We start from the raw sequence: 15,071 nt of genomic DNA on the forward strand, positions 1-15,071 counted from the left end.
AACCATCACATACATGGCATAGCTCCAGTTATATAACTGCTGTTTCAAAAACAAGTCAAAAATGAAATGTACTTGCTGAATTAAATAAATGTGCAAAAATGAAGTCAAGCTGGAAACTATTTCTACAACAAACAAAATTAATTATTTTAATCCTGCATCATTTGGACTTGAGAGAGAAAATCTTTTCCTTGTACTAAAGGGGAGAAAATCACCCAAGAATTAAAACAGTAGAAGCTACTGTCCACCAGTCCAAATTGAAAATGTTTTTCAAAATACTTTTTTTTTTTTTCTTTTCTGAAAATACAGGCCTACTTGACACAACTCTTTTAATTTCCTTTAAGGTTATGGATGTTTTGATGGGGCTTGACGTTGTATTTCATAATTTGTTTTTCCCACTATTCTCGACATTGCTGGTTTCTTAGTTCTGTATACAGCACACCTTTTAATGTGTACTATATCTGTATTAACAGATATAACTTGAGAGACCACCTCTGCTAAAAAAGGCATCTAGTACATTTCAAAAAAAAAAAAAAAGGAAGAGTAGAAAAAAATATTGCAAAATATCTTCATGGTAAAGGAGAACACTAACAGCTTCAGTTGGCAAAGAAAATAGTTTTCTAATATTAGCATCTTTCTCACTACCCATAACTAATCAACCTATTAATTTATGCTACAAAAATATTTTTAGGTTTCTAAGTTATTTTCAATATTCCTTTCATCTTTTGAAAGACTACTTCATTCTTCAGTATTATTCATTTCACCTCACAATTAGCAGGGCTTTTACCTTGCAAAAGTAGATGTAAATACTGACAGAAACAGTCCAGATAATAGAAACCCAGGCAATGACTTACTTTTCAATCTCTGCAGCACCTTTTAAAGTTTGCACTCAAGAGAGCCACTCATATTTTAAATAGATCTCACCCTGCCAAGACATATCATTCATTTAATTAATCCTTCCCTATTCTGACATGTGGGGTTATGCACAATGTGAAAGCATCTTCTTTGTCAAGTTATCCGTTTAAGGAGTATTCCGTATGAAAGAAGTATCAAACAAGGAAATTGATTAATTAAACACACAGACATTAACAAGCTGGTGGCAACAGACAATAACAAAGACCAGAACTCTTCAGTTCCTGACTGATGGGTCAATAAAGGACCTGCTCATACAGCCCTAGAGAGTCAACCTAAATGTCATCGCTGATAAGAACAGGGAAACACAATAACCATGACTATTATGAGATATTTGAGGGAAACTCTATGACTGTGAAAAATATATCTATGGGACAGCTGAAGGGGCTTCTGACTTTATGTAAAACTTACAACTGGATTTTAGGGGAAGGGCCAAAGGCAGAAAAAAGAAAAAATCAGGGTGGACTGGGGAGGAATAAGCAAGGAAAAAATGAAGATCAGGTGGGTTAAAAGGGCCTGGCTGCTGTTAAACAGGCCGGCCGCCTATTAACATGCTTGCTTTCCTGAGCCCTGTACCCACTCAACAGTCTATAACTCTCTTTTTATCAAATCCTTTTTTTAACCATTTTTTGTGTCTACTTTTACTCATTATCCCATGTGTGAGTGCTGCACGGTGTAAACATCAGCAACCGGAGAAGCCATGGACCACAGAGCCTGCAGGTCTAGGTGTCAGCAACTGGAGAGACCGGCATGCAACAGAGGTCCATTGACAGTAACTGGAGAGAGTGAGATGCATGTTGCAAGGTCAGAGCGACAGCAACCGGAGAAGCAGGTTGCAGCAAGTGGAGAAAAAAGAATGTCACAGGTCCCTAGGTTTGTGTGGCAACAAATGGGAAGACCTACCTGTGTTTATTTTTCCCAGTTAACTTGATTCAGAATGCATGTCTGTACATGGAATTCATTAGCAAACCTCAAGGTGGACAGGATGGTGAGTAGGAGACCTGCATCTGGAAAGACCCAAGGTCTACATGTAAGCTGATGCCTGGATAAGGGGCCCAGGGTCCAAGCACAGGTAGTAGGCAATTAAGTATGTGAATATTTTAAAGATTCCTGAGTGTGATGGTTGCTTGGGCGAAGAGAGTGTAAGTGCATGCACCTATTTGGCCACAAACATGAGGAGGATGAACAAGACCTGGCTACCAGTACTCATCTTTTATGTGAGTATTACATGTGGATGCTACGAAGGCCATGTTCTGTCAGTGGTAGTCCATGTGGGTGACCATGTTAGTGTCCTCTTAGACTGTGTGTACCTCTCTAGGATACATGCTCAGCCTCACTGCTGGGCCAATATGCACGTTGTAACAGCAGCAGTCACATCCACTGGACTGAGACAGAGACACCTCCTGGGTCTCAAAATGCACTGGGCAGGGTATCAACAGCTACAAAGGAGCAATCTACAGGTCTGAGATTCTGCTAGATGCAGTGACTTTCTTAACATCTATAGTAAAGTGTATTATAAACATTTATTTCAGATTTTTTAAATTTTTTTCTTTTAAATACTGACAAAAAATATAGACAGATGGTGCCATATATTTGACACAATTTCATATCACAAACGAAAATAGATTGGGTGTCTTATTCTTGGTTTGTCTATTACCTGCAAGAGTTTAAATGAAGCAGTTCAATTAATTACCTAGCTCAACTCAAGAGCATTAGTCTAAATCCATCTGTACAAGCAGGCATAAAAATTCAGGGCCCACTATTTGCACTGATTTAATGAAGGTAATTTAAAATCGTTTTTATGACTTTTCCTACATGTGAAAAATGCACTGTTTTAAAGAAAATGTAAATCTAATCCAATTCAATTAAATCCATGGAAGCCTTCTCTAAATAAAGTTAAATACTGAAACTGCTTGTTTTGGTTTACTTTAAGCATTTATTTTGCAAATGAAAGACCACTACTTAAATTAAAATATGCACATCCACAAAGACATTTGTTTTGGTTTATTTAAGGGACAGTCTACAGCAAAAGCAACTGGGAAACAGATATAAATTTTTCCCAGTCAGACACATTGGGTAAGCCTCAACTTATTCTGCACTACAGCTGCAGAGAACAAGGAAGTGAGAAAATCACCAGAAGGTGCTAAGGCAGCATGTGTAACAAGGTGGGTTATATACCTATGTGAATCCTCTTACTTGTCTTTATAGGATAGACATCACTTTGTATAGGAAACAAGGTATTTAAATTTAGAATATTAAATAAACATATGTGGTCTGATACCACACTGTTAGCAGTCCTAGTAAACCAGCTGCCAGAGTGCCCCTCATCAAAATTTATAACTTGGTCCATGTGCAGATTTGTCTAAAAGGGCTTGTCTTAGGTAACGATACATGAAAAAAGCACTGCACAACAGACCACAACCTGACTATTCATCGTATCAGTGCTGGTAATTTCAGAACCTGCCATTACATTCCTAATAGCAGAGTTCAGTGTGTAAATGTACACACCAGCTTACTTTACAGTAACTTGTTTATATACTCATATGTCATTAAGGTGAATAAACACAGAAGGCTAACATAGAATAAGTATTTTTGTTACTTGCATGAATAGAGAAACCATATATAGTCTAAAAAACATCTTTAGTTCAACTGACACTACTTTCTTAAATAATAAATGCAGGTAACTCTATAGACAGACCAGTTCTAGGAACTGAGATATGAATCCAGAGTGATTTGAGTTCCCCTTCAGTAACATCTTTGCTAGAGATTTTGGAAGTAGATGAAATGCAATATTTTATTCTCCATATTGAAAAGTAGAAAGGAAGAATGCCCAATTTACTGAAATGTGCAAATACAAATAGCATTTCCTAACTTGGCAATAACATGCAGAGTAGCAATATCGTTGTTATTGCTGTTTTATTTGGTATTCACATCCAACTTGCTTGCAAATGTATATTAGAATTAAATTTTCTCAACATTTTCATTTTAGGAGAAAAGTTCTTCACTACAAAGTAATTTCCATAATTCTGAAATCTCTTATATTTAATCAAAATTTTAGGCATTATATCTGCATAGCAGGCTTCTTGAGAAAGGACTGTCATTTTCATTGAAAATAATCCAAATTCACTGTATGATGTTCTGATGCTTACACCAAACAAATTGCTCACCAAGTGAAAAGTAAAGCTAACAAAAGTTAACTGCACATTAACATGAGAAGTTAAAACATGCTTCTTGCCAACTATTTTTATTTCAAGTTTTACAGAAACTGGAACTCCAAGACAGAAGTAGTGTAAATCACTTGCTTCCACTGGACCATCACATTAGTCCATAATTAAAAATCGAATCTGTCAACATTCCTGTGGGCATTACAGCTTTGTTTTCTAGCAAAAACCCCCATGAGATGACAAATCCTGAGCTGAACCCATTAAAAGCTGTCTGTCATGCCACTCATGCTGTAGTAATACCTGCACGTTATAAGCTTATACACAAATATTTAGCCTACACATGACATCGTTTTCCTCCTCCTGCTACACAGCACTATGCTACCTTTCAAAGCAGTTCCACTGGAAAGCAGAGATGAAGCAATGACTAGAAAGCCATTCACCTGGCAGTTTTTAGAATTGGGTTTTATGGCATTCAAATGGAAAAAAAAAAAACAACAATTGTTGGAATGGCAGTCCTTGCTGCAAAACTGCCTGCAGAGGCTCTGGACCCTGATGACTGCTGCTGCATGAGATAGGCAGGAAAAAAAAGAAGGGAATCTGTCACCAGAGCTGTTCTTCAAGTGCAAAATAAAATGCATTAAATACATATGGAAATTTTTATTAATAAAAATGTAAACATTAAAAAGACATGTCTATAGATTGGATTTATGTAACACTATATGGCTCTACTTATCTTTCCAACTTGTTAAGAACCTGGAAGCCATCATCATGTCCTTGGTGAAACAATAATTAATAACTGACTGGTAACATACTTTACTGGATATATATTTTCAGGTATTTGCAAAAAAAACACATTGACTGGCATGAGTGAAGTACAAATGAAAATGAGCATCACAAGAAGCAACCAGAAGAATGAGCTAAAAGGATGGCCTATCTCAGGACACTGTCCCTAGAGCACCATTCCCAAGCAATGAAATTGAGGAGTGTGCTGCTTTTATCAAGACCAAAAAGCCTGCGTTCTGATAAATCAAACCACAGCACAATGACTCATCAGCAGAAGACCCCGCATCCTGATGTTAGAAGGATTTTGACAAGGTTGCAGCACATCACATGCACCACTCCCCTTCCCCTAGCTCCAACAAGAAAACAAACCATGGACATACATTTTAAACACATTTAAATGAGGAAAAAGAGACAAGTCCAAGATCTATGGAGGGATAAGTCAGAAAGTCTCTGAGGAAAAGCAAGAACCTGTAGCAATTGCTGATCCCTAGGCCCAAAAGATCTGCCCAAAAACTAGCTCATCACTAGTCATTCAAAAACACTAGATAAGTGAGGAAGAGTGAAGTCCTTTGAGTCCGGACAATTCAGCCGTATCTTGGTACCTTTCAGTAACAACGAATTCAATTTATAAGACAGTGAAAGTGTGCAGGTAAAAATCAGCTCACTTTATGATTTTCTAAACAAATAGCCTTTCCATACAACCTTGCACTGAATTTTATTACTTTAATTTCCCTACACTAGCAATGGAGATAAAAACTTAATATTTGTGAATTAAATCCACTTAATTCAAGTTTCTGATGGATGATGTATCTTTTAGATACTGAAGAAAGGCAGTAGGTTTTTACATGTGCTGAGAAGTTACTTCAAACAAATCTTAGATATCAATGTGCAGAAGTCTTTTGTCTGCAACGGAAAGGGACTTAAAACCATGCTTTTATGTGGTATCATACATTACTGCACAGCTCCAGTTCTCTGGACTAAAGAGGAAAAAGGAAGTAAAGGTTTCTGACTGGGACATTTCAAAGGCACATTAGTTACTCATGCTAAAATTTAATACTTGGGACTGAAACTCAAATAAAGTAGACGCAATCCTTGTTGTTTTTTTTATTGTTGTTTGTTGTTGTTTTTAAACACATAAAATGAGGCTAGGCTGCTTGTGTAAATACCTCTGAGAAGATATCAGAATACTGTTCTTTCCACAAAATTCATGTTGGAAGTAGAGATACATACAGCCCAAACACTACAGGGCCACACCAAGGTTACTGAGTATGTTTGAGGTTTCTCTTTTTTCCATAAATCTGTCTTGCAACAGGAATTGGTTCTAATTATTTAAGTTTACCTATCAGCTTGTTAGAACAGAATTAAACAGAAATACAACAGAAGTGTATCTATTCAGTATTGCTTCTAATCAAATCATATATACTTTTATTTTTTCAAATATTTTACAAGCTAGTTGTAAAGACAAAATATAACTATGAGAAAATGTTACTTAAACAGATTCTTCCATCATATAATTTTGTTTAATACTCTCTGGATAATCAACTGGCAGTAACTGGCACACCACAGGTATTTTTATTACTTCAAATAAAAGCACTCACCACCAGAGTACATCCACTATCAGCATGACTGGTATAGAAATTCAAAACATAGCCACCACTAGAATGATGCTACATTTCAGCAAAATCCCATACTTCCTCAATATTCTATTTGATAGATTTATTTTACTTATTCCACACCACTTTTGACTTAGCTGGAACACTGTACAGATTAACAGAAAACCTAACTAGAACTGAGCCAAGCCTGAGGAGGAGAAAAAATGTTAAAAGGAAAAAAAAAAAACAAAAAAGCAAAAAAAACAACAAGCAGAACTAAACAACAAACAAACTATCAAACAAAACCGAAGAAATACAGAAAGGTCAGAGCCAAGAGTTACATGTACCTAGGCCAATAGAGTTCTGAAATAATTTTCAGGAACTGAAATTTTCAGTAGCTTGTACAAGATAAAAGTTGCATCAGACTAAAGGTTACAGGAAAAAAAAAAAAAAAAAAAGAAAAGAAAGAGAAAGAAAAAGCCAGGGCTGCTTGGCTGCTTTTCCAGAAGCTGAAAGAAAAGTTATGCTTTGGTGCTCTTTCCACTGTCTCTGTATTTCCAGTACTAAAGTATATAACAAGCAAAACATAATATTCTTTGAGATTATCTTCTGAGGAAGATATAAAAGCTTTTTTCATCCTTAATACCAACAATATGAATAGGTCGTTAACAATATCATGGACTCTGACAAGAGTCCTCTACGGAAGTGAGATTTATTGCATGAGAGTTATCACCCTTACTTAACTGACTTTTGTGATGCAGGATATGGCCTCTGCAAGAGAATCAGAAAGAAGGAATATCTGTCTCAGCCTCAGCTGTTCCAGCTCATAAGTCCAATGTTTCAGCATTTATGCATTGTTACTCTAAGTCATGTTCTTAAATTTCTGGAAATTAATTTGAATTCACTAATGACTTATCTCTCAGGACTACAACAAAGACAGTTTCTCATTGTCCCATCCTGTTTTGTGGCAAGTAAAAAAAAAAAAAAAAAAGGATTATGGATTCTTGCTTTCTTGTCTTCACAAACCTTTTCCAGGTAAGTTTATAAATGCTACATCGATGAAATGTTATAAACACTCCTAGAAGCTCTGTATCAGCACTAGGTGCCCTATTTGCCTTGGGGGGAAAAAATCCAAAACAAATTCCAGGAAGTAAGTTTGTGGTTAGTAAGCAGCACAAAAATATTAAGTGCTCTATAAAGGTGTAGTTCTTTTCATCCTAAAATCTTAAATCATAATCTGCAATCCTAAATTCTACTTTCAAATGCATAATCTTTCAAAATTCATTTAAAAAGTTATGTTAGAGCTTCATCAAGCTTTGTCAAGTTAAAACTTCCACTGTATGTTTATTTATTATTTCCTTCTCCAGAGTTGCTGATAGTAACAGTATTGTTACTAAAACCAATAAAAAGCCCCTGTAGAATCCTAGTAATATGCCACAATATACTACCTTTGTTGAAACCAGTAAAAGCAATTGGTTAGGAATAGAAAAAGCAATATAAAAATATTTCACAACAAACAAGTTGACTTTTTAATAAGTTATAGATGAATGTTTGTATTTACTAGACCCTCCCCCCCTTTTTTTTCAGAAGCATTTGTAAGCCTAAATTTGTCTGAAGGATTTATTTCATTAATCCAGGCACCCATCTCTAAAGGTGGCCCTATTCACTTGCACTCTTTGAAGAGAATTTTGGTCTTACAGATCTAATTAGACAACTCTTTTCAAAGTCACTGCAATGATAGCTGCATTCATTTCCCTCCTGTTCCAGACTCAAAGTCAGAAGTAAATTCTCAATTTGTAAGCCAGAACATGTTCTGTCGGATATTTACAGCCAAACACTGAAATCACCAAAACCTGTCAGTGATGTCAAACAGGACAAAAATAGACCATCTTTCTTGTTTTTCCTAAATCAACTTGCATTCATAAAAGATGAAGGAATAGAAGCCTTGAAGAAAAAGAACTATCTTCATCATCTATACTATGAAAGCACTAAAACATCCAACGCTTCTTAGAAGAACCACTTCAAGAAAAGGAATCAGGGTTGTGTATGTGTCTTCGTGTTTTCCCTCTCCACATAGACTGTCCACAGAAACAAATACATTTTAAAAGTTTTCATCCCAAAGCTATTCTGTTTTGTTTTAATGAGACACACATAGATAACAGCAGGATCTACAGAAATGTTCAGGACACTGTAGCTTCTTCACAACAAGAAGAAAAGGGGAGGTGCTGGTTACTTGCAATAGGACCTGAAGGAACAGCATTAAGCTGCATCAGAAAAGGTTCAGGTTGGATATTAGGTAAAGGTTCTTTACTGAGGGTGGTGGAACACTGCAGTATGTTCCCCAGGGCAACGGTAATGGCACCAAGCCTGCTAGAAGCAATGTTCAAATAGCATTTGAACAATGATTTCAGATATATGGTTTGATTTTTAGGTAGTTCTTTTTGGAGCCAGGAGCTAGACTTGATCATCCTTGTGGGTCCCTTCTAACTTAGGGTATTCTATGATTCTATGTCATTTCACATGTCACTAAGAAGAACAATGATCCTTAAAAATTGCAGTCCCTAATACCAGGTGAAAGTATGTATGTATGTAGAAATATATGTAAATATACTTTCCCCAGGTGAAATATATATTATATTAAATATAATAAGTATATTTAACCAGATGAAGGACTTCAAATATAACCAGCACAAACATGCATAATTAGTCACTTATAAACGGTATCTTACACTACACCTGCAAACAGTAATCCACTAACCAGATGGCTACAGATAAAAAAACAGGAACAAAATCAAAATGAGGAACTGTTTTTCTGTCTCATTCTTTATTACCAAAGATTTTACTGACAGACAGAAGTAAAAGATATGCACTGGATTTGGTAGGAAGCTGCTGTCAGAACATATCATAAAAATGAGTTGCATGATTTCTGAGAGAATGATTTGCAAAAATTGGTTTCAGGAAATCTAAAGTCTAAGCAATTCTTCTACATTTCATATTTTCAAGCAGTGCTGCTAATGCCCTTGAGAATAAATTTTCTGATCTCCAACTTAGCATCAAAGAAAGAAGCAGAGCTTTAATTACGAATGAATAAAATAAGAATACTTACGCTGACCCCATCGGCCTGTTCTTGGATTCAAATAATTTGGATAAAGTCCATTAGGACGATCCATTTTTTGAAGTAACTTCCGAATGTGCATGACCTAAATTAAATCAAGAATCAGTATCACCACTAACATCTTTCACCAACTCTCTGCATATTGATAAATCTAAAATTTTTTTTTCAGAAGTTTTCATAATCTGATCTGTAATCTGAAGCTTTCTTGAGGGCTTTCTGTTTTGTTTTTTAAAGGTTTGACACATGAACATAAACATATTTTTAAAATGTGATTTTTAAATGTACATTGAAACAAATAAAAAAATCTTCTGTTGTCATAAATTTCTAAAAAGTCACCTATTTGGTAATAGAAATACATGTACATGTTCGAAAGATTTTACTTGCTAGCAAGAATGCAGATAGAACATAATCCATTACAAAATGCAATACAGGAGGCACTTTCCTTTAATGCAATTTATGCTGAAACAGTAAAAAAGACAATTATATGATTTAAAAAAATGAATTTGATACCTACCTTGTTGTAATACACAGGGTCCCCTGTCAAATAGCTGAGGTGGACAAATTCCATATGTAGAGTACCAAACTCAGCAAGGATGCTGCTTCCTGCGGAAGCCCAGCCCCAGTTTCGACCCACTCCGCTGATTTTCAAGAAATACATGCAGAAATCAGGAAAAAAAAGGACAAAAAAAAATTAGAATTACTGTGCACAGTACTAGTACAACTACTGCAGAAAATTAAAGAGGTAACAGCAAAATATTAATCTGTATTTAAGATTACTGGAGTTGTGGTTTGGTAGATTGGTTGGTGATTTGGTGGTATAAGTTGGGGAGAAAAAACAAACCAAAACATAGTGTCATTGATAAAAAGTCCTGTGATTATATTTTTGTGCATCAATATATTGTATATTTCAATATCTTAACGCTGGATCCAATCTCTTAATTGCTTTCTATTCATTCTATATTATTAAGAACAAGAATCAAAAGCAATTATCAGATGAGACAAGTATACTTCTAAGTGTGGCAGCATTAGCTTCCATCTTCTGTCAGGTATTTGCTGTCTTCCCTTTATTTGTGCTTAAAGTAAGCGTTAGACACTTGAACAAGATGGGTTGGGCCCTATTTCTCTCTACCTAGGAAAATTGTATGTTTACGGTAGGCAGAATATTATGAATTTCTCAGATTCACATAAGGAACCATCAGAATTTATCATGCCATAGATCTTTTGCACTGTAAGAGATATTATGTGTTAATTCTTAACTCCTAAATTACCTCTGTTTTAATTTAATCTGTGAGTTTTCACCAGCTTGCAGGACTAGGTCCTTTAATTTATTGTTAGCCATATTTTCCAGGAGATTCCTTCTACTTTTTTTCATACAAGATTTCAGTTACCAGTAAAATTACGATTACGAATGTCTTCTTACTTATCATAGAAAAATAGAATGACTTGGGTTGCAAGGGGGCTTAAAGATCATCTAGTTCCAACCCCCCTGCCATGGGAAGGATGCCACCCACTAGATGAGGTTGCCCAGGGCCTCGTCCAATTGTCTTGAACGCCTCCAGGAATGAGCTTCCACAACTTCTCTAGGAAACCTGGTCCAGTGTCTCATCACCCTCTGAGTGAAGAACTTCTTCCTTGTATCTAATCTAAGTCTATCATAATTTAGTTTAAAACTATCCCCCCTTGTCCTGATTTTGCAAAAAGTTGCTCTCCATCTTCTTTCGTAAGTCCCCGTCAAGTACTGAAAAGCTGCAATGAGGTCTTCCCAGAGCCTTCTCTTCTTCAGGCTGAACATCCCCAGCTCTCTCAGCCATTCTTCATAGGAGAGTTGTTTATTATTACTATTATTATTATTATTATTATTATCATCATCATCATCATTATCATTAAAATTGTATTTTATATAATTTTAATAATATTTTATATAATTTTCTAATTATATAAATTATATTAATAATAATAACAATTAGAAAAAGGAAAAATTTAAATGAAAAACATTGGTAATGGAGCAGCAATTGTAGCTTTACCTGAGACAGAACATCTTTAAAAATACAGTAACCACTGTTCACAGACTGTATAGAGACAAAAACGTTTTTTATTTATTTATTTATTTATTTTTGGCTCAACTCTCATAGAGAGAGAAAATAAAGTGTTTCATGAAAAATACAAAATCTAATAAAACACGACTTGCTAATTTTTCATATCTGTCTTTCAGGCCTTGCCTGTTATGTGTGTGTTAGCCTTATGATAAGCATTCACACATACACATGCTACTGTCACTGCTTCCTTGCATGTCAGCCACTGTATTTTCTGCTGTGATGCCAGCTGGCTCTGTATGCTACCAAGAGACTGAGACAGTGAATGCACTCACAGGAAAATTTTGGCACCACAATGATAAAAATAGAAAAAATGCCTTGTGTCAAAAAATGCTTTCAAAATTTGAGGGAAAACCCAGAATTGAACAAGCAATGCAAGATAAATTAGACAAGGCAATTTTCTTCCACAAGGCAATTCAGACCACCTAAGTTCAGTATTCAGCTGAACAGCCATCAAAGGAGTCTATCCATCTCAACTGACCATAGTGGACTTCAGCACACTAGCCTTTATACCTAAGCCAAACTGTAAAATGAATCATCATGATTGAGTATCTTCAGCATCCTAAAACTTTTTGAGATTTCTGATAACATACAGCTCACAAAGTGCATAAAAAACAGTAAATTCAACCACGGCGTGTAAACAATTTTGTTTTTTAATAGGAATGTGATGACTAAACAACTAATCATTAAGTTCTAGGACAACATATGGCATAATAAACTCAGTATGTTCTAATGACATGTTGAATTCTTACTGCAGAATCAGGGAAAAAAATAATGGTCACAAATTATTGCAGTTAATGAGGTAGGATGCTCTGAACTCTATTAACATTATTCTTAAGTTCCAGAAATACCAATTTGTCATCATTTTCTACAATTGCACTACTTAGAAGAACTGACATATGCCATTACTAATTCTAAGTTGGAGGAAGGGGAAAAACACAGAGAACACAAAAGAAAATTCGTTACCTTTTCAGATTCACCATTGCCCATGGTATACCTGTAGGCGTGTTGAAGGCTGGAAGAAGTTTTCCTGCCAGCTGCACTGCTTTGATCTTGAAAACCTAAGATAGTAGGATCAAGTGGAAATAGTTACAAATTCTGATTTATCTCCAAGAACTATAAGGACTGAAATTTCCTTGCCCCACCCACTTCATCTAAGAAAAGCTTTATGTTGCAAAAAAAGATAATGCATTAACTTCTCATTTATTTTTACTTGTTCACTTTATGAATATCATTAGGATTTGAACATGAAAAGAAAACTTGTTATGTTAATGACTCTGCCTCCATGCTCGCCAGCAACTTTGCTAAGGTTCCTATGAAAGAAGGATATCAATCCTCACTCTACCTCCTTCCACCAACATTAAGAATTTCAAACACTGTCTAAAGCAGTCTTTAGAACATACTTTATATTTTGGAGCTAAAAGCAAGACAACTCCTCCACCTGACACACAAGTGTTTTAACTTTTACAAACTTACAATCTCTTTAACAATATATTTAGTGTAGACAGATCTCCTATCTTTTTATGAACACTGTCTAAGCAAAACCAAATATGCGCAGTTTCCTGTAGCTTTTATTTCATTGATAATACAGAAGAAAAATAACAGGCTTAGTATTTCCTCTCCAGTTTGATTAGTCATACAATTTACTGACAGGACAAAATTAATTTCCATTGTTGTTCTTCATGTCTCTAAAAAATGTGCTTTCAGAACATAAACCTGTAATATCTTTATTTAGAGCCTGATGTTCATTAGTTAAATGAGTAACTTGGAGAAAGTTCCTGCTAAGCCTATAGGAAGCATCTTTTCCAAGAAGGCATACTTGGCAGATGCCTATGACATAAAATTGGTCTTAGTAGCTAGTTGCTAGCACACACATCAATTAACTCATTGTCAATATTCACCATATTTCTGCAAAAGCATCTTCTTAATTAGCAGATAACATTATTCATCTGCTGAGGCACTGCACAAACATTTAACAAAAAGAGCTACAATGCTCAACAATTACTTATACAACAGGGACATACTATAAAAACAGTATTATCAACTAGCTGACCAATGTTCTGTAATGAAGAGAATTAAAAGCTTTAAGAAGGACTGCAAGACAGCTCTGTTATATTTATAAAAAGTATTTCTTCCTTTTTTAAAGTCTAGAGGAGGAAAAGAGAAAAGATGCTGCCTGGAGAATCTGAAAAATAAGCAATCAAGACTATTCTCATTTTTCATATGAAGGTGGGAAAAGATCAATATCTTAATATTTTAGAAGGTGACTAGTAAGACATGAAATAGACAGAAAAGAATATTAAAGATGACATCTAATTGCATTTGATGCAGTGGAGTATGAAGAGATGGGGGTGGATCTGAAAGCAATGAGCCAGGAAAAAACTTCTACAGAGGTATTCTAAATGAATTCTAAGATGAAGTATGTCTAAACTGAAAAAGCGGATACTGGAATCATCAAAATAGGATTTGATGTAAGTGTGAAGTAATGGAGGCAATGTGGCTTGAATGATTTTCAGCAATGATATTGACAAAAGACAGTGAGAAAACATGCTGAAATTTAACAGTAAAATTCAGAGACTCTGACTTTGAATAAAGACCCAAGTCAAAATAGGAAGGCATAGTATAAGTAAGAGGAATAATACAGGTGGAGTCTATGGTAATTGCAAAAAAAAAAAAAAAAAAAAAAAAAAAAAACAAACCCTGAAGAAAACTAAAAGCTCTGCCTTGGCATTGGTAAATTAGCAGCTTTGCATCTATGAATGTATGTCAAAAATATTGCTGAAATTTTAGATTTTTAATAGATGGACCAAGACCAGATAGAACTGCTATCACCACCTGCAGTGAGTTACCTCTACAATGCAGAACAATTTCTACACCTCCAGAACAGAATTATAAGTTCTACTTAAACAGTACATAGTTTGGAAAGATGCCTCTGACATGAATTTATTAGCTTCAGCTTTTGGATCCTGCACCTTTTGAAAACTCTATGCATACAATTATTTGTTTGCATTACTCTTATTATGAAAATTACTGAAAAATTGTGGCAAGAATATTCAGTGGGAGAACGTCCCTAGAAACTTCCTCACTAGAAGAATATTCCCAATGGCTAACTATTTATGTACTACTATCCAGCTTTTAGTCAATATGAAATGCACTACAATAACTTAGGAAAAAACAATATATTGGAAGCAGTTTTTTAGTAACAGTGCAGAAAGCACAGGCTAAGCTGAGCAAAACGTACATGAATCTACACAGGGGCAGGGAAAGCAATATAGTCACTGTGCCAGCCATTTCAGCATGTGAAAAAAAAACAGAAAGCCAGTGGAAAGTAGCGACTGAATGATATTAATAGCATCTGTGAAAACTTGCTGTGATTACAGGCACATTCCTGCCACCTCTGTTGAACTGAGGACTC

At 35.3% G+C, this 15,071-nt stretch overlaps 1 protein-coding gene across 2 annotated transcripts in view; it reads right to left on the bottom strand.

Moving 5' to 3' along the window:
- Positions 1-15,071, bottom strand: part of MAN1A2 (mannosidase alpha class 1A member 2) — a 135,427-nt gene that overhangs the window by 34,308 nt on the left and 86,048 nt on the right. For both annotated transcript variants that reach the window (XM_068698910.1, XM_068698920.1), the window contains 3 exons: positions 12,623-12,717; positions 10,078-10,201; positions 9,555-9,648 (listed from right to left, as the gene is read on the bottom strand). In XM_068698910.1, coding sequence (XP_068555011.1) covers positions 9,555-9,648; positions 10,078-10,201; positions 12,623-12,717 — 313 coding nt within the window. The remainder of the gene's footprint in view (positions 1-9,554; positions 9,649-10,077; positions 10,202-12,622; positions 12,718-15,071) is intronic.

This window comes from Anas acuta, chromosome 1 (genome assembly GCF_963932015.1).
Source record: "Anas acuta chromosome 1, bAnaAcu1.1, whole genome shotgun sequence".
In the NCBI taxonomy this organism is placed as follows: Eukaryota; Metazoa; Chordata; class Aves; order Anseriformes; family Anatidae; genus Anas; species Anas acuta.